Source organism: Hydra vulgaris, chromosome 13 (genome assembly GCF_038396675.1).
Source record: "Hydra vulgaris chromosome 13, alternate assembly HydraT2T_AEP".
Classification (NCBI taxonomy): Eukaryota; Metazoa; Cnidaria; class Hydrozoa; order Anthoathecata; family Hydridae; genus Hydra; species Hydra vulgaris.
In genome coordinates this window covers 5,437,993-5,459,171 of record NC_088932.1, presented here as the reverse complement: position 1 = coordinate 5,459,171, position 21,179 = coordinate 5,437,993, and the positions used below count along the sequence as shown (strand labels likewise).

General features: G+C 26.4%; 1 protein-coding gene across 2 annotated transcripts in view; it reads left to right on the top strand.

The window, feature by feature from the left end:
* Positions 1-21,179, top strand: part of LOC100204593 (regulation of nuclear pre-mRNA domain-containing protein 1B) — a 46,053-nt gene that overhangs the window by 13,924 nt on the left and 10,950 nt on the right. The window contains exons 2-6 of one of the 2 annotated variants that reach the window (XM_065816727.1): positions 568-697; positions 9,010-9,116; positions 12,910-13,035; positions 13,505-13,633; positions 14,183-14,358. In XM_065816727.1, the coding sequence (XP_065672799.1) occupies positions 568-697; positions 9,010-9,116; positions 12,910-13,035; positions 13,505-13,633; positions 14,183-14,358 (668 nt within the window). Of the gene's footprint in view, positions 1-567; positions 698-9,009; positions 9,117-12,909; positions 13,044-13,504; positions 13,634-14,182; positions 14,359-21,179 lie in introns of both variants that reach the window. The other variant, XM_065816726.1, reaches the window with a different exon arrangement.

Here is a 21,179-nt window from a genome sequence, read left to right as displayed (position 1 = left end):
TTAACCATTTTGAATACAAGAAATCTAAAATCCACCTGTTAAAATGCAAAAATTTGGCTCAGACAAAGTTAAAAGATTTTAAAAACACATCTGTATAATGCTTCCATAGAAGGATTTTTATGGTCCTTTCAGATGAGGTCGATCAAATTAAAAATTTAACACTCCGCACTAACAAAAAGTTTAACACTCTACACTAAAAAAAAATTTAACACTTGACACTAACAAAAAATTTAACACTCTACACTAACAAAAATTCAACACTCTACACTAAAAAAAAGCCACACGTTAGTGAAAAGGGTTAAAAAAAATGTTTACTACAAATTTCTTGCATGTCTTTATCTTCAGTAAAAAAAATATTCAGTTAATCTTTTTTAAAATATGCTTTTAGTTAACTTTAAACTAGTTCGTAGAATTAATAATTATAAAACTGGTTCAACAAATAAAATATTTTCATTTTTGGATTCTAGTTTTTATTTGATTTTTTATTTGTTTGTTATCTAATTTTTTTTTTCAAGTTATTTTTGTCTTGTATTTCTTAAACCATGAGCATCTTATTATTAAATTTAGTTAAACCACAAAGAAAACTGATCTTTGTATACTTGGCAAATGATGTCCTTCAAAATAGTCGAAGAAAAGGTACAGAGTATAACAAGGATTTTGGAACAATACTACCTAATGCACTAATGCATTGTGCTGAGTGAGTTTTATTATTCTAATTAATATTGACTAAGTTTATTTGGTAGGATAGAAAATGTAAATTTAATCAAATAAATAACATGACTATAGTATGCAAAATCCTATGCTAAGATTTACTGGTTACCATTTTTAAAATGTATACCTTAAATGCAAATGTTCTTTGCAATGATTTGTTTATTTCAGTGCTATCTACTAGTTTTTTTTTGTAGTTTTTATCTTTACCATCATTTACAAAAAGTACTTCTAAATACTAAGGCTTATAAAATATTTTTTCATGTATTTGCAAAGTTACAAGATATAAATAATTTTTTTTCCTGCTGTAATTGTTATCAATTGATGCAAAATAACTAACGAAAATTGCATTCCAGAAATATTTGGTTATTGTCTTTTAAGTGTTTATTACCAACTGCTGAAGCAATCTAATTCTTCACATGCTTTTAAAGCAAAATTTTTTAACTAAAATTTTTAAATTCTTTAAACAAAACTGATTGACTCCCAACAAAGCTTAACACAACCAAAAGTAAGTACACTAACCACTACCATTAAGTACACTAAGAAAGTTTAAAGTTAAAAATTGAACAAATAAGTGAGTTAAAGAGCAAAAAAGCAAAAATTTAAAAAAGTTATAAATGATATGAGTCAGCAAAAAATAAGGCCAAGAGAGATTTTCAAAGCACCAATGTTCATCGCCGCCATCATCATCAACATCAGTAAACATCATCATCATCATCATCATCATCATCATCATCATCATCATCATCATCATCATCATCATCATCATCATCATCATCATCATCATCATCATCATCATCATCATCATCAGTATCATCATCATCAGTATATGGTTCTCTGTTTGCTATTGCAACACGATCATCGGCACAAAGGATTTTAGAATTTAACCATGCTGCGTAGATTTTTTTTAAGTATTACCAATTAACAAGATATAAATTTTTTAGATATGTAATTTTTAAAAAATTTTTTTATAAAAGCTGTTTGAAAAAATATGTTACATTTCCGAATGCATCAAAAAAGTCATGAAAATGACATTTTAGTTTTTTTTATTAATTTTCTTCAAATCAAGAAATGAAATAAAAAAATCCACATTAAAAATTTTTGTCATTTTTGCATATCATCATTGCGTTTTTAAGTTTCTCATATCATTCTATAGCGGAATTTCTGTAAACGTATATAGGCATTTCGAGAAGTTCACTGAAGTTTTGCTTTTTAGTTACATAGTGGACCATTAGTGACAGCTGCCAAATCTCATACTTTTTAAAATTTTCATACTAATTTAAAAAAAAATATGTTTGCTAGAATTTTTTTAAGTAAATTTTCAAGCATTTTTTGTTTTGTTTTGTTGAATGTAATATTTTTTAAATCGAAAATGTCCGAAAATTTAAACTTTAGGTGTTAATATAATTTAATTTAATATAATATAATTTAAACTGTTAGGTGTTAATATAAATTAACACCTAACAGTTAAAACCAAAATATAAACTTTGGTTTTAACTGTTATGTGTTGTATTACCAAAACTATGCAAGTTGCATTACTGAACTTTCTTGTTTTATAGTAATAAATGATTATAAAAGGTATATCTTTATATTTTTTTCTATACTCTTTTTTATCCAAAAAATAAATTTGATACAAATAAGAACTGTAAAATGGAAAAAAAATCATGTATAATCTCAGAGGCACATTCTAGGATATTGAGGGTAAAGATATGGACCAATGAAAACAGGCTAAATATTTGTTTTATACTATATATTGTATGTTTAGGAACACAAGTTTTAAATAAGTAAATTAAATTAATTTTAATACAGGTATTAGTTATCAAATGCGTTTGTCTTGAATAAACAAAAAAATACTATTTTTGATTATGTTAGAGTGAAAATTGGTCCACATAGGTTAATCATGTTTTTGGAATTTATAAAACAATTTCAAATAACATTTAGCTTAAGTGTCAGCTCATTGCAATTAGCTTCGGAAATGGAGCCTATTACAAAATTTCCTCATGGTAATATACTTAAATATCTAAACTATTGTGAAATCAAGATTTAGGTAGTTTAGAAATTTTTCAGGAAATGTGTCTTATTGTTAAAAAATTTAAAAATATAAAATACAGTTGGAACCAGTGACAGCAACAACTGAGACAGAGCGGATCAGTAAAAAAAGAATTGCAAGCTTTACATTAGGCGTCCAAGAGATATTATATTTTGTTTGAAATTACAAGGCAGCCAATTTACTTGAGAATCAGATGTCAATAATTATATTGAAAAACGATTGATTAATTGGATGTTTATTTTAGTAATAATATAAAAATAGTAAATCATAGCAGCAAAGATCCACTTCAATTAAAATCATATTTATTGATAAGAAGGGTAGTAGTAACAGTATCGAAAACAGCCAAACTGATTAATCTCGAAAAGGGATTTTCCGGAATAACATCGAAATAGAGAATAACATCACAATTGTAAAAAAAGGAATTGTATTGAAAATCCGAAAAACAGAATTACCTTGAAATTGTGAAAAAAAGAATAATACCGAAAAGGGACTTTTCGGAATAATATCGAAAAAGAGAATGCATCAAAATTATTAAAAAAGAAATAGTATCAAAAATCCGAAAAGCAGAATTATCTCAAAATAGTTCAAAAGAGAATGATATCGAAAAGGGACTTACCGGAATAACATCGAAATTGTGAAAAAAAGGAATACTATTTAAAGGAAAATTTAAAACACGGAATTAGATCGAAGTAGTGAAAAAAGGAATAATATCGAAAAGGGACTTTCCGGAATGATATCGAAATTATGAAAAAAGAAATAATATCAAAAAGGAACTTTTCCGGAATAATATCAAAAATGTGAAACAAGGAATAGGTTCGAAAATTCCAAAAGCAGAATAAATAGAAGGCCTGTATTTTGCGGTTTTAAATTAAATTGTAGTAATTATACTGTATAATTGTATAATTTATACAATATAAACTAAAAGCTCTATTAGTTGAACAAAATATATTGAATGTTGTGTTGTTTGCTATTTATAAAATGATTTAAGACTAGATGTTTTGATTTTATTTACATTTAATGTCAACAAGCCATAAAAAGTTACAAAATTTTTAGTCAAAATCAATAAAGACTTACGAGCTATAAAAAGTTGAAAGGATAAAGTTATTTGTAAATATGAAAAACTATATGCCAACTATGTCATCTGTTATATGTGCAAAAAAAATTTCAAGAAAAAAATACTTTAAAACAAGGAGAGCAGGATAAAAGATCCTGCTTAATAAAACAATTAAAAAAGCTAATTAAAAAATCCTGATTAATAAAACAAGAAGAGCATGCTAAAAGATCCTTTTTAATAAAAGATTATAAACAATACCCACTCTACCTCCAAATACCATGGAAAAATTACTATAACATGCAGTCATCTGGTCATTCTATTCCAGATTGTTTAACATTGTAAACACTAAAAAAATAATGAGCACACAATTTTAAATACATTGCTGGTATGGTATGTAGCTACCAAATGTTAAAAATTAATTATTATATTGTATTTTACAAGATGTTGTTTAATAAAATTTCCATACCAGAAGTTATTGAGTTTATTATACAAGTTGCTGAGAGCTTAAATGAAAATATTTTACAAGTTGTCTTTTATCTTTACATAACGTTTTGTAATAGTTATAAAAATGCCCTACATATTTATGTTGGAACACTTTCCTACTTACTTACAAAATCGTGCAGAATCTTTTTGGTTTGGTTTTTGAAGAACTTAAAAAAGAATAAAGAAGAAATTAGAAAATACTGATAGATATGCATTGTTTTAGTGTTATATTTCTATGCAATTATTCAAAGCATATATTATATCACCATTAAAAATTATTTGGAAAGATTTTCCATTGCTTTCTTTATTGAAAACACATTCTGGTAATATTGACACAATAGAATATGCAAAATTATTACTCAATATTGGCCCAAAATGTTGAAAGATAACTGTTTAATATTTGATGAAATGTATTTACAGAAATATACAGATTACTCTGAAACTTTGAACTAAAAAAAACTTATGTCTAAACTTTTCAAATATGGTATACAATAGAAAATTGTTAAGAACATTCATTAAATAATAGGAACATTCCGTACATAATCAAAACTGCTTCAGTTATAAAAATTGATAGTAATTGATTGAGAAATGAAACCATTGAAACTGTAACTATTTTTTAAACAGTGCTTTTGGTGTGCAAACTTATATATTATATTGATAAGTTCTCTAACAACATTTGGGAATATTGAGTTTCTTAAAAGTTTCTTAAATTTAATTTTTTAAATCGTATTGAATTTGATTGCACATACAAATTAAACTGTTCATTTAAACTGCTGTTCTCCATTTTTTATAATGCTAACTTCGTTAATGCGATATTTAGGTGAAAAGTTAGGAAATATTCATCGAACTCTTAAATAAGTTTCTTATTGAAAAGTGATTTAGTATTAAAAGTTTCTTAAGATTTTTTCCTAGTACTGGTTTTTTATAAAAAAAAAAAAAGTGTGATCAGAAAATCATATTTTCGATGTTAATCATTAAAATGAGTTTTCGATCTTATTCTGTTTTTATTGTTTTCAATATTGTTCCGCATTTGTGAATTTCGATATAAAAACTTTTCGATATTTATCTGAAAATCACATTTTCGATCTTAATCATTAAAATGGGTTTCGGTCAGTTATTTTTCAATATTAATCATTTTTTCAAACAGTTAATTTTTGATACTATTCCGCTTTCCTGATAAAAATACAAAAAAACATCATTTTATAATTTAAAGTTTCTACTTAACTTGGAAAGTCCTCACAACAATTCACAATTACCTTTGATGACTTTTTTTTTAGTTGTCAAGGTGCTCCAAGAAGGACTAAGCGTTTTATAACAAAGCACCATTGAAAAGCAATTTAGTTAGGAAATTTACACTTCCTTACTAATGTCACTTATCTGGTCAGATCTCAAATCAGACCTCAGACCTCAAATCACTGCACCATGGTCGCAATGAAGTTATTTTGCATTTTCACTAGTAATTGTTCCTTATATGGAGTAATTTCATGTATAATTCCTAATTTTTTGTTGTATTTATAAAAACACATAATGATTACGTATTTTATTGATAAAACGAAAAAAAAAATTTTTACTACAGATTCTACTTTAATAATAATGATTTTATTTAATTTAACAAATGATTGTTTTGTCAAAATAATCACTTTTACTGAAATTGAAGTAGAAGACCAAATATTTATAATGAAAAAAAAGTATTAAGTAATTCGAAAGCATAAAAAATTTATTAAGAAAAAGTGGTTAAACTACACAAAATCCGAAAAAAGTCAATTTTGGACCCTCTTTAATTTAAGTTAATTGAGTTTGAAAATGAGATTTTTAAATGCAAAAAAACATCACATGTTTGTTGTATCAAGTAAAAAACTATTTTTTTGACAGCTATTTCCCAAAAATTGTAATGCTTTGTGGTTGTTCAATTATCACAGTTTTCTTTACCTTTTATCTAAATACTTTAAACATACATTCAAATTCTCCATAATATCTTTTTGATGTTCAAACTTAAAAGTCTTTTGCACTTATAAGAAATTACTCATGGTGAGATTTTGTTAAATAAAGTATTTTAAGCTCAAATAAAACTTCCAATACTTCAATGAAAATTTTATGTTTATATGAAAAAAGCTTATGCGTTTCTCTAAAAAATTAATTCGCCACGTTATCTGTGAATTTAAATAGATTACAAAATGTTATTACATCTTCAATGGCCATCTTAATGAGTCATTAAAATTAAAAGCGTAGCCATAGCTTTTATATGTAGGGGAAAACAGGGAAAGATATAAAAAGTTTTAAAAAAATTGAGTTTTTGCAAATCTTTCACTAATGAAGCAGTTATATTTTGTCAGTATTTTTGTTTATATATATAATGATATATAAAAAAAAAATACTGACAAAATATTACTGCTTCATTAATGAAGCAGTAATATTTTGTCAATATTTTACTTGCATAAGTTTTCAGTTTGCAAGTAGAAAAATTTGTAAAAAAAAAAATTATCATCCTGTCACCGGAGCATTATGGCTTACTATGCATTCTCTGTCTCCGATTTTATAAAATTTGAGAAACTTATAAACTATTTTATTTAAAGTAAAATAAATATGCGTTGTAAATAAAAATAAATTTGTATTTCAAAACACAAGCTATATATACAGATTTGTTTTCCACTCATGTTTTTAATTTTTTGCTAAGTTATTATATAAAATGCTATTAAACCCCTTTTGCCCTACTTTTTTTTATTTCAAAATTATTTACTGTTTTTAACAAATAAACTCTTAATGGTACATAGTGATAGAAAGCCCCATATTACCTTACCAGAATCTATTGTATATATTTAAATTATGTTTTCTTTAATCTTTAAAATTCATGGACCTAATAATGTTGCAAATTTTTTTAAAGATAAATCATTTTTTATGTCAGAGACCACTTTTATTAGCTTTTTTTTTGAAGTTTAAAATTTTTAATAAAAATCTTCTTTCACCATTTTAAAAAAATGATGAAAAGAGAAAAAAAAAAGAGACTCAAGAACTTGCCTTGTAAGCTGACCTAATGTAAGCTGACCTAATGTTAGCTGACCTAATGTAAGCTGACCTAGCAAAATAAAAGAGCTGTTTTAACCACCAAAAAGTCCTGTATTTAAAGATAGATCAGAAAAACTGATAAATGTTAGACTTGCATCACTGCATTTACCACTATGGTTTTACCTTACTTTAGGTATTTATATGGTTAGCAAAGAGTACAGAAAATAAAAAAACGCCTCATATTACAACAAACATCGCTTGCTTCCTGTTACAAAATTAAACTTTATAAGTTTAATGCTTAAATAAAGTAATTGCTTTTTTTTTTAAAAGGTTATTAAAAACAATCACCATTTTAAAGGCATCCAATATTCAGCATACACCTGACAATCCTACAATTGTAGATTGCATGAGACATTTCAATTTAATATTTTGATAAATTTCAATTGTTTTTTGAACTAATTAAGTTTTTCTACAATATATTGTAAAGAAGATTTAGTCAAATAAAAAATCGATCAACCAACTGATAAATATTAAATTTTTTTTAAACTTGTTATACAAGTAAGTATATGCAAATGTAATTTAACAAACTTTTTTTAATAATGAAAAACTCAGTACAATTTTTCTAGAAAAAATCTTCAGGGCTTTGTCATATTCTTCTGTGCCACTAAATCCAATCTAGAATAGAAATCTAGAGCCTGTTGTTACCTATTTTTTTTTTTTTTTTAAGTTGATGAAGCTTTTTTAATCTTACATATATGATTTTAATGTTGGAATAAAACACTAAATATGAAAAAATATTAACTATAATACATGCATAAATATCACTTGTATAAATATATCTCTCTCTATATATATATCAATGGCGTATGCAGAACTTTTTTATATTTCAGTTATGACACATTCAAGTATTGTAAAAACTCTAAATTTATGTAGGTTCATGCTTATGTCAAACAAAAATGCTTTGCCAAAAATCGCAATGATTGGAGCCTTGGAACAAAAATATCAAAAGAAGCAAAAAAAGTTTGCAGCCTCTTTCTCAATTAAGTTTGTTTACTAAATATTTTTATTTACTTTTATTTTATTTATTTTTTAGAATGACTTAAAATTACTGCTGTGTAAAATTTACAACCACCTCATTTTGGGGAAGGTGGAAAATTTACATACTTGTTACTTTAGACACTAAAAAATTATTAGATGAAGTTTAAAACCTGTCGATAAATTTAAACTTGGTATAAGATTGTAAATTAAAATAATTTAAATTTAATAAAAAAAAAATAATTTTCACATTTGGCGTTGGGGCTACCAACCTTTTTAGGTAATTTTATTCCAAGGCTCCAATCATTGTAATTTTTTACACAACTTTCTTACTTGACGTAAGCATCAACTTGCTTAACTTTGAAGTTCGACTAAGGGTTTGGCATGGGGCAGCAATCTTTTCTTTCATTATTCTTCATTTTTTTCTTCTTTTTCTAAAAGTTCATATTTAATTAATGTAACAAAAATATGGTAATAATTTGTTACATAAATATAGTATATATATATATATATATATATATATATATATATATATATATATATATATATATATATATATATATATATATATATATATATATATATATATATATATATATATATATATATATATATATATAATTTTGATTAATTTTGATTAGTAATAAATAACAGTTATTATGTTTGTTTTTTTTAGGCACTGTGATGAAAAAACTATAGAAAGTCTTAAGAGGATTTTATCAATATGGTTGGAAAGAAATGTATACAATGAGACAATGATTGCTAGAATGTCATCATGTTTAGGTTGTTATTTATTTATTTTTCATTAAAGGAAGTTGAGTAAAACTTATCTCAATAAGTTACTTTAATTTTTCACCTTTTAAATTTTTTATTTTACAAACAAAATTTATTTATATTCTAGGGCTGTTGTTGATAAGCCTGTATAAATATTCACAAATAATATTAATGTTATCCATAAGATTTTGTCAAAAAAAGTTCTTTGAATATTACTTTAATTTAAATATATTATAACGAGAATATTAATAATAATAGTAATAATAATTTTATTATTATACTGATAACAGTTGTTTGTTATTATTTTACTGATTTGTCAATCAGAATAATTATAGGTGTTCCTTTTTCTCTCACAGACTTCAACAGATTCCATCCAAATATAGTGCAGCTTTGAATATAATACTGCTGTTTTTATAGCAAAGTTAAGAAATTTAAATATCGCAAAGTTAAGAAGTTTAAATGTGGTTTCTATAAAAAAAATTTATCTTAAGATTGTTCACCAAATAATATTTATTAACTAAGTTCTTTTTGATAAAAGTTTATAATTTTGTAGTATTTTCTAATGATATGCAATTTCTAATTATTATTTTAAAAGTTATTTTTTTGATTCAACCATTAATTGTTACCTCTCCTGAGTATAATGCAGAATTACTTTTCTTCAAATTCAGCTCTTGATTCTAATGACTGCACTTTTTCTGACATCTTTCTTTCATCGCTTCTGAGAGTTAAATTATTTGTTATGAATCCACTTTTTTTTTTCTTTTTTTTTCCACAAAATTATTTCTCACTAAAACTCTTCAACACTTTGTGGTCCTGGAAACATTCTTGTTGCAGTCTTTCAAAAGTGTTTTCCATTACTCACAATGCGGTAGTGGTCTAGTGGTTGAGTGCTTACTTCATAAGCAAAAAGTTCTGAATTTCATCCTTACCATGTAAAAAGTGATCAGGGCCCCAGCCTAGGCCCTGGCCCCACAGTCGGAGTGTTTTTAAAAACATACTAAATGTTTTTACTTTATTTATTTAAAAATAAAAACATTCTAAATGTTTTAATTTTTATTTTTTTACTGTAAAGAATGCGCAGAGTGTTGCTTCATCAACTATCTTATAGCCTTCTGCTACAGGAAAATGCTTCTACATCGGCTATCTTACAGCCTGCATCTACAAGAGAGTGTAGCTAAATTAACTTATAGCCTGCTGCTACATTGAGTATCTTAAAGCCTGCTACTACATAGAAGTGCTGCTAAATCAACTTAGAGATTATTTAGGGCAGGGAGTCTATCAAATAATGTTTTTGTTTGTTTATTTATTTAACCATAAAATATGAAAAATTTACAATAATATATTATAAACTCACATAAATAAAGTTTGGTATCACTGATAAATAAAGATAATATTATTATTAGCAATAATAATAATAATGATAATAATATGAATAAAAAACATTACAAATAATAACTATAATATGATAACTTTAATAAAAGTTAAAACTAATGAAAAAAGCTATGGTAAAATTAATTATAGTAAAATTTATTACTATGACAGAAATTATAAAAATAAACATAGCACTTGCAAAAATTATGACCGTAATCATAATACTATTACTTCAATGGAATCATTGTAAATAATATTAATAAGGCTTCTAAAACAAAGATAAATTAATGATTATTGTAGTAGAGTTGAAAATAGTTCTCTAAATACAGTAACATAAACAAGCAATAATAATAAAAGATAAAATTAATATTCATCAGACATATACTCAAATAAAAGTAGACCATGAAGGCCACTAAAGTCAAGGAGGCTACTTTTAGTTATGGTGACGACCCTCTTTAACTCTATAACTCCAAAACACGAACCTTGACAAGCAAGGCCGTTGTGGGGAAAAACAAGTTGAGCACGGTGCTATCAGGGATGTAGAAGGGATCAAACTCGGAACTTCTGGCTTATGGGGCAAGTGCTCTACCACTACACCACTACCGCATTGTGAAGAATATGTATATATATATATAGAGGGTGCGAAAAAAAATTCCCGTACAAAAATATAAACAGCAAAATCAGCAAAAGTTCCTGTACAACACAAGAAACAAATTACACTTTAATTTAAAACAAAATAATACTAAAACAATACAAAGGAGTACAAAAGAATACTAAAAACACACTGTATATTGAAAGAAATCACCATACAGATAATTATTTTAAATTATACTTTTGTATGGGAACTTTTCCCGCACCCTGTATAAATATATATATATATATATATATATATATATATATATATATATATATATATATATATATATATATATATATATATATATATATATACACACATGTGAATATACATATATAAAAATATATATACACATGTGAATATACATATATATAAGTATATATATATATGTATATATATATATATATATATATATATATATATATATATATATATATATATATATATATATATATATATATATATATATATATATATATATATATATATATATATTATATACATATAGAACATATCAGCCCTCGAAATTACGAAAAATGAGGTCGGCAATATTTTATCAACCTTAAACTGTTAGGGGTCGGCATCAGGTCGGCAAAACAACTTTGTACAAAGGTTTCACCATAAAATACAGAAACAAGATCGGCAATTTTTGCCAACCTAAAACACTTCTAGGTCGGCATTACTGGATGCCGACCTTAATACTTAGGGCTGAATATATATATACAAGGCCTATTCTAGGAAAAAAATTTAGGCAGTGATACCCTCCATTTGGGAGAAATTTTGTGAAAATATTGCCGAAATCGGCGTTTATATATATTCATCTATATGTATTTATAAATATAACGTGAATTTCAATCCAAGATGAAATATTTATTTCATTTACAGGGTTTTTCAAAATTTAGGCAGCCCAGCCATGGTTTATCAAACCTGACCCTGGTCAAATATCAGCTCCGGTCGCTTACTATCACCACGTTCTGGTATTACTGCACATAACTTTTTTCTCTGTGCAGCAACCTTCTTTGTCAAGCTTCGTATTTTGATGTTAAAGAGTTGAGAGAGGGTTATACCCCAAATAAAGTAGCCTTCTCAACTGTAGTAGCTCTCTTGACAATTTATCCAAATTATATTCTATTATTGCTCCATCTCCATAACCATCACCATAACTTTATATGGTTTATTTTGGAAAGTTTGAAACATCAACAAAGAAACTTCAAATCTGGGAAAGTTTGAAAAATTATTGCTTTTGCTTTTTAATTTTGTTATAAATATTAAGCAATACTTTATTTCCATTAAATTCTGGGATACTTTAAAATTTTATTCTTTGTCCCATATTGTCTATATTAATATTTTTCTGAACAAAATTATATTCAAATTGGCTCTATTTGCTGATTATAGAACTAGATTCTACAATGTTTATAAAAATCAATATTTTTATGACTTGGAACAGGCAGCAGATTAAGAATGTGATTTCTCTGTGTCAGTACAGAGCTTGTAAATTTCAAAGACTTGCAAATTTCAACTTAAACTCAGTTTTTTATTGCTAATCTTTATTGTAATAATGTTGTTAATGATAGCAGCTTTCATTTCAGTACTCATCCTTAAGTTACATCCTCTTTGGTAATCTTTTGCTACTAACTTATACACTGCCCAATGATTTGCATAACAATGAACATAGCCCAATGATTTGCCTAACCAACATAGCCCAATGGTTTGCATAACAAACATTCTTACTACGTGCATTAGTTTTTTAAAAAAAAAGTTTTGTTTAATAAAATCTGTGATCTTTTATTTTAGAAAATAAACTAGGTTTTGAAGATGAAATTAGTACAACACCACCTATCGAACAAATACCCACAGAAACTAAAGAAAATATGCAAATAAATGAAGTTAAAAAACTATCGGTTCCTCCTCCACCTCCACCTCCTGATGTAGGTGTTTTGATTTTTTCCTAACAAGAATTACTAAAAAACAACATATTTTTAAATTTAAATATAAAATAAAATATTTTTTTATTATCAATTATATTAACTTAATGATTTTAACTTTTTTTATGTTTGATGTTTTTTTTTGTAAATATTTTTTTATTATGTCTAATGTTTTTTTGTAAATATTTTTTTATTATGTCTAATGTTTTTTTGTAAATATTTTTTTTTTTATGTCTGATGTTTTTTTGTAAATATTTTTTTATTATGTCTGATGTTTTTTTACTATAAATGTCTGATGTTGTTGTTTTGTCATTATAAATGTCTGATGGTATTGTTTTTTTTTTAAATTTTGAGAGAAGTTGGTCCTTTAAAATTTTCCATTAAGTTTATCGTGCTATTTTATTATTGTCATGCTTGTCATGTCATGTAATTATTGTTTGATTATCATCAAGATTTTTTTTTACAGCCTGATGAATTAGTTAAGCGATTGCAGGAGCTAGAAAATTCAGCTACTCAGGATGCAGTTGTTCGAGAAAAAATAGCTAATCTTCCTATAGAGGTCACAAATCCATCATATATAGAAAAAGTAGACGGTAAACTGAATTTTTCTATAATGTTAAACTTTGAATTTTTACATGTGTATCTTGCATATAGTTCATTTTTATTGCATATCTATTGCATTTACTGTATTTTCAATTTTTTTAAAATTAAGTTTACCTTCCTAAAGTTGCAATGAGAGAGTAAAGCCATTACAGTTGAGGAGGCTACTCTTCTTTTTTTTTACTTCATTTACAACTCTTATTCCTAAACTTATCCCGAAACTCAAAACTTGTTAAGCAAGACTGCTGCGCAAAGAAACTGGTTAAGCATGGTACTTTTAGAGGCGTAGAGTAGATCTTAACCTTGTCCTTCTTGAATTGACTTGATTGTTCTTCTTGAACTGGGTGTTCTACCATTAACTTACTACTGCATTAATTATTACCATAATTGTATTGCATATTAGTATCATATTAATTATATTACATATTTTATACATGCATAGCATTTTTTATACAGTCACTTTATATTACATATATAAGTAATAACTTCCTTATAGCCATTGCATTGCATCATGTTAAGGAATAAAATATTTTTGCTCATAGATCTAGCATCAGCAAAAATGCTTCAAGATAAAATTGATCAGGCTTGTGAGTTATTAGCTGATTATAACGCTCGGCTTGCAAATGAACAAAAAGATCGCCAGATAGCTCAAAAAATGTTGCAAGAATATACTGCTTCTCAGAAATATGAGTTAGCAATAGCTGGAGAAAAATTAGTGGTATTTGTTTTATCTTTTCTTAATCTTTTTTTTGTTTTGTTTATAATTTTTGTTTATGTAATTCTAAGTAGAATTTGCTGACATAACATACTTCATTTAATTTTCAAAACTTATTTTTTTCAAAGTAGCTCATTTAATTAGTTTAATAACTTGTTTAGCAGTTTCTAGAAAGATAAAAATTTTTTTGTCTTGTTTCATCATTTTCACGATAATAGTTATGATGATTGATGATGATTATGATGATGGTAATGCTGATGGTGATTAGGATGATGATGGTGATGATGAATATAATGATGATGATGATAATGATGATGATGATAATACTTAAACAAAAAAGTAATAAAAGACAGTTACTTTAAATTTAAACTAAGTGTAAAAAAAAACTTATGTAAAAAAAAAGTTTAAGGCAGAAAGTTATAAATTAGTTAAAAATTTTATAAATATATTTAAATAAATAAATTGTTAAAATTCCTAATATAATAGAAAGGAGATTTAGCAAATTAAAAGTTAAAAATATTATAAATCAAGTTTGTTGTTATTTTAAATTACTTGCAAGTTTTGTTTCATAAAAATTTGGGCAAGGTGAAGCAAATTCATTAATTATTTACAAAAAACATTAAAAAAATTAAATAGATGCTTAAAAAGCATAAAAAAACTTCTTAAGTTAACAAAAAAACAAAATAAGTAATAATTAAATCAATAATTAATTTTAGTTTGCTATAAAATTTCAGTTTACAATAATTTGCATTGAGCTGAAATTTGGTACAGACCTTGGTGAAATAAAATATTAAAAGTCCCCACTGATCTCACATCTGCAAAAAAGTTATTCAATGGTTTAAAAAAATGGTTTTTTATATATTTCTGGTAAATGGTAAGTTTTATATATATATAAAAAAATAGTTCAAGCAAAAGCTTTTGATCATGAAATTATCTACAAAAATTATCTATATACTTTTTTTTTCTAAGAACCACTATTTCTAAAATATTGCACATCTTAAAATTGAAGATGTTTTATTCAATATAATCTGTATATTATGTTTTCTATATTATATATTAGTACTATCACATATATTATTATATATATATATATATTAGTATGCTATATCTTCTTTGCTTTTTTTTTCTACTTTTTCTTTATCTTTTTCCTCTTCTACTTCTTTTTCTAGCTAGATATGTGAAAAAGGTACATCAACTGTCTCCTCATTAATATCAATAAAAAGAAGCAATCATAGCAGATGCTATTTTAGCAATTGATTGTATATATGGTTTCCATAAAAGGTCAGTAGTAAATAATAATCCAAGAAGGCGTAATAAAGATGACTCAGTGAGAGTTTTTACAGCTGCATTTTGCACTACAACCCTTTTTGCAATTGCAAAAGATGGTGTTGAGAAGTCTTTCCGGCGCAGGTGGAAGTAATGTTTAAATTGGCTCCAATGTATTACCTACTAATTTCCAACCCCAGTCTGCTGGGTCCAGTTGATTGCCAGGCCATATTTGAACTTGATAGAATACTTGATATAAGTGTTGACTAGCAGAAGCAACTGTTGGAGGGAAGACAAGATAATTGCATTCTTTTATTTTTCCATTTATTAATTTAAATATCTATACTTGTATATAAAGCAAGAAAAAGGTGGATCCCATTTGTGATGATGTTTTGTGGATTAGAGTTGATATTTTGATCTTTTTAAATCATGTTTTTCAAATGATTTAAATACTTTTGTTTTACCGCTTCTAAAAAATGCTTATGTAGTTTCGCAGTCAGTTATTGTATGTAAAAACAAGATATGATTTTGACAATTTGGATAAGCAGATAAACTTTTTGATTAATACATTTCTGTTGTTTGTTGAGCTTTTTCAGGTTTCTAAAAATATAAATAATCTTATCAATTGAAGTTTGTGCAGTCAGTAGTACTAATAAGTCAACATCTTTACCGACAACAATAGTTGTATTTGATGTACTGGATTGTTCCATGGCTGTTTCAAATAAAAGGGCATCAGTGTCATTATCAGCTTTCTTCACTATTATTTGCAAATGTTAACTTTTTGCATAACATTAAAATGAAGTGAGACTTGTTGTGAGTATTGGCAAGGAATTTTGATGTTATTTTTGATCAAATTATGACAGTTCCAACAAGCCAACAGCCAAAAAGCTGTTGACTTGTTGGAACTGTCATAATTTGATCAAAAATAACATCATAAAATAAAGATGTTCTTGTGGTTTGACAATGCTGTTCTGCGGCTTTAACTTTTTTCTTATAATCAGTATGACCATCAAATACTACTATAGGGACTTTGTGACCATAATGTCTATGAACATAATGAATGTATTTGTCAAAAATAACGTTAAATGTTTCTTCTCGTTCCCACACAATGTGGTCTAATAAATGTCCTCCATCAATGTTACTGGCATTGTCAATTTTAATGTTCACTGATTTAAAGCAATAGTTAATTTTTGTGTTTTGTGCATTCCAGTTTCATCAAACAGCAACAATGGAAAGGGGGCTAATTCATATTAAATTTTTTATCGTTATCCTCGAATGTTGTAGTAATAATGTTGAAATAACAATATTGGATCTAGAGGTACATTCTCATCATGAACTATTATGGTGCTACTCATGGTTAAAATAGGAAGTATTTTATTTGATAATAAATGTTTTCCCCTGCCATTTTAGACATAGAAGCAATCACCAATGACTTCACTAGTAGTGTACCCTTCAATTTTTTTGCAGTTCCACTGTGGGCAACTGAAACAGTTTTTATTTCTTATTTGAGTCGTCGGCTATGATAATCAGTAGTCAGGTGTAAAAGTTTTTTTTTGTAATTTTTCCCAGGTGAAAATAATGAAGAAAAAAATTTTAAACATCTGACTACTAAAATATGTCTGTTTATTTAAAAGTAAATTATTAATTAAATTAAGGATGTGTTTTCATTTTATTGTTGTTGATATCTGTATTGTATCGTTTGTTTTTGCCAATCTTAAAAAGGTTTCATTACATGAAACAAAAATGTTAAAAGCAAAAACTGCATAGAAATGTTTTATATATTAAAAAAATATTTTATTATTCTCTCTCAATCTTTCAATAAAATTCAATTTAGTTGAATGTTTAAAACATGCTTATAATGTTTTGAACATTTTTCATTATAATAAGAATTTTTTTTAGAAAAAAAGAATTTCCACTTGCATCACTAATTGCGTTCTTATAATGATTTTTCACGCGCATCTTAATAATGTTTTTTATTTTGTTAATTTTGTTTGACAAAGTTTAAAAAAAAATTATTTTACTAATGAAAAACAAAAGAGATTCAGAGTTATTAATGATTTAACTGCCCATTCACATAACTCAAAATGTGACTTTAAGGTTTAAAAAATGATACAATAGCATTTCGAAATGAAAAAAAATGTAATTTTGAAACTCATTTTAAATTGAGAAGAAGTGTGCTTTAAAATGCAACAACAATGTTTAAAAAAACAGCACAGTCGCACTTCGAAATATTAAATTGCGCGTCGGCTTTTTTTTAATTAAGTTTGGTAAAATTATATAACACACCGTAGTGTACTCATTGTTAAACGAAGCATATACTACTTTTGTTTTTAAAGTTTTCTTTTAAATAATCGCAAGGAATAGAATCTTTATAGATCAAAATATAGTTTTATTAATCAACACACATTTGTAAGTAACACAATATAGTTTTATTTATAAACTGTCTGGTCGCTCTGCTGGGCTACTGACAGGCGTTTTTTAAAAATTTCAGTCGCCCTCAAAGAAAACGAGTTGTCTTTTGCCACTGAATGACCATGAGAGTACACCACTGCTCCACTGGTAATAGGTATAATTTCTTTAACTATTAGGAATTGATCATGTAATGAAAACCACTCATAAAGTCTTTTAGTATCTATAGAATCTTTCTTTATTATTGAATGACTTGCATCTACATCCTGATCTGTTGTATCCATTCTAATATCTAGGAGATCTTTCAATCATTTACAAGCAGTATTCATTGCATGCATGCCATAAACCCATTTACTTGTAACACTGTCTTTTGTGCTGCTTCCTCAAGCAATCTCCATTTGTCTTCATTGGTTTCATCAGTGATTGCTCGATCACCATATTTTTTGAACCCTTTGATGTTGCAATAAACTCTGTTGTACCACAACTGAGTTTATTGCAATGTTTAATGGTGAAAAATCCTTCAATAAATTTTTTATAAACACTAAAATTTATTAGTTTCTTTAATTGTAGTATATCTTGCAAAAACAAGTGGACCAACTTATGTGTGGAAAAAGGAAGCATTTCTTTAATACTGTTTAAATAATACTTGCCAATGACTCATGCGTTCACCTCTTATAAACTTCTTTGCAATCAACACTATATTAAAATATTGTATCCATAGTTATAAATGTATATATTAAAGTTTTATAGTTATATATTTATACAGTTATATATGTGTTAGTGATGTACCGATAAGACTTTTTTGGCCGATGCCGATGGATAGGAAAAGGCCGATACTGATGCCGATACCGATGAATTAACTAATTATTAAAGTTTTGAAGATATAAAGCCATAGAGCTTTAAATTGGGTAAATTTGTTCATGGAGTCCATACTGGTAAACAAATACTTGGACCCAAATAAATAAACTTGCCTGTAAACAAAGTCAAAATAAACAATTTTTCTAAAAATTCTAAGCGATGCATAAAGTTTAGATTATTTGTAACTTAATAATTATCAAAATGCAGGATAAAAGTATTAAAATGCCATCGGTAATGCATATCGGTAAATTAATAAAAAAAGGCCGATGCCGATACCGATTCCGATTGTACAAAAAGTGGCCGATTAAGCCGATGCCGATGCCAATTAATCGGTACATCACTAATATGTGTATATGAAAATATTGTATCCATAGTTATATATGTAGGTCCTCGTTTTTAAAATTCTTTTAGTTTTTCATTGAACTGATAAAGTAATCCTTGAAGTAATGTATGGGCTCTAAAAGCTCTTACATAAGCATGGCCATTGAGCATTTTTTCTAATGACTTAAGTGTCTAAATTAATAAAAGCACCTTTTGTATGCCACTAACTTGCATTAATAACCAATTGATCCAAAAATTGACATAAGTAAATTAAATCCTCCAAGTCTTATTACAATCTTTGATAGTTCAGATCCGTCAGTTGCTCTAATTTAGATCGTTTATTTTTAAGAATTACTTGCTCCAAAAAAACAAGTCAATTGTTCAGGAATATCGCTGATAATATCTTCAAACAATAGGCAAGGGACGTCTTTAGTCTTGGATAATTGGTATTATGCAAGACTAAAGATGGGATGTCCTTTAGAATAATTGCTGTCGCAGTTTTTAAAATTCAAAATCGTTTTATTAATTGGTATTATCCAAGACTAAAGATGGGATGTCCTTTGGAATGATTGCTGTTGCAATTTTTAAAATTCAAAATCGTTTTTCCACTTTATTTTGGCTTTTTTTCTCATAACAAGCTTGGTTAAGAATATCACAACAACTGTTAAAAAAACAAATAGAAGTAATCTGCCCTGTTTTTCAGTGATAGTAATTTTATTACCATAATTCAATTTCAATTGTATCTTAATTGTTCTGTTATCTAAATCTGGATTTTTGCAAATACTTTTCAATTCTTCCAATAAAAACTGACAATCGTCACTATTTTCAATATATCTAAATATTTCTTCCATCGAATCATTTGTAGATTCATCTTGAGGACAACTGATTTTACCTCCAGTGATTGGTCTCAAGAAGGAATTATAACAACTTCACCTCAAGCAGGTACCTAACCTCAGCAGCGACTAAATCATTCTCAATGCTTTATTTCTTTATTACTTTATCATTTTTTGCTACATAATCATTTCGAATCTGACATCACAACCTTCAGAATCGAACATAATTGCAATGTTTTTAAATAGTATTAAATAGTTCAAATCATGAAAAGAAAGATTTAAATGAATGTTCATAAAAAGCCAGAGGAAATATTGGTGGGGACTTTTTATATGTTTTTTTTAATGTCCCCAACGTCTTAACCAATTTTCAACTCTATGCGAATCATTGCAAACCTACCACTTTTTTTTTGACTATTTTGACTGGACTATTTCCAAGTTAAGACATGTCAACTACAGATTAACCAAATTAAAATAAACCTCCCTGACTGCTAAATTGAGTTAAACCGTATTAAATATCAAGAAAAATAAAACAAAGCAAACATTTGATTGCTAAAATACTAAGAAGAAGTTTTATACAAAAAATAGATCATGATGTTAATACTGATCATGATGTTAAACTGATCATGTACTGGGGAGGCAAGGCTTTTTAGCTGTGGTGATGGCAGTTTATCTAGAAGAAAAACTTTAATATAAAAAAGTAAAAACAAAGCGGAGTATTGAATGGACGAATAATCAGTCATTTTTCAAATTTTTAAAGTATAGGCCCTTTTTATAAAAATGCTGACAAAAAAAAAGAAATTATTTAATTTAAAAAAATCAATTTGTTTTACATAAAAGTTTTGAAAATCATATTTGTTTTATAAAAACATATTAAGGAAAAAAATATCTTCAAAAACTTGGAAAAATTTTAAAATATAAGCTTTTATACGAAACAATCATTGTTTTTAACAATTGTAATTTTTACATAATTTTGCTTTATTTAAATGTTTTGAACATTTAAATAGAGGGAAATTAAAAACATTTAAATAAAGCAAAAGAGACCCTTTAAATGTTTAAGGGTTATAAATAACACATTTAGAACTTAGGCAAGGCAATTTTAAAAAATTGTTGTTTTTTGATGCACCCCATATATATATA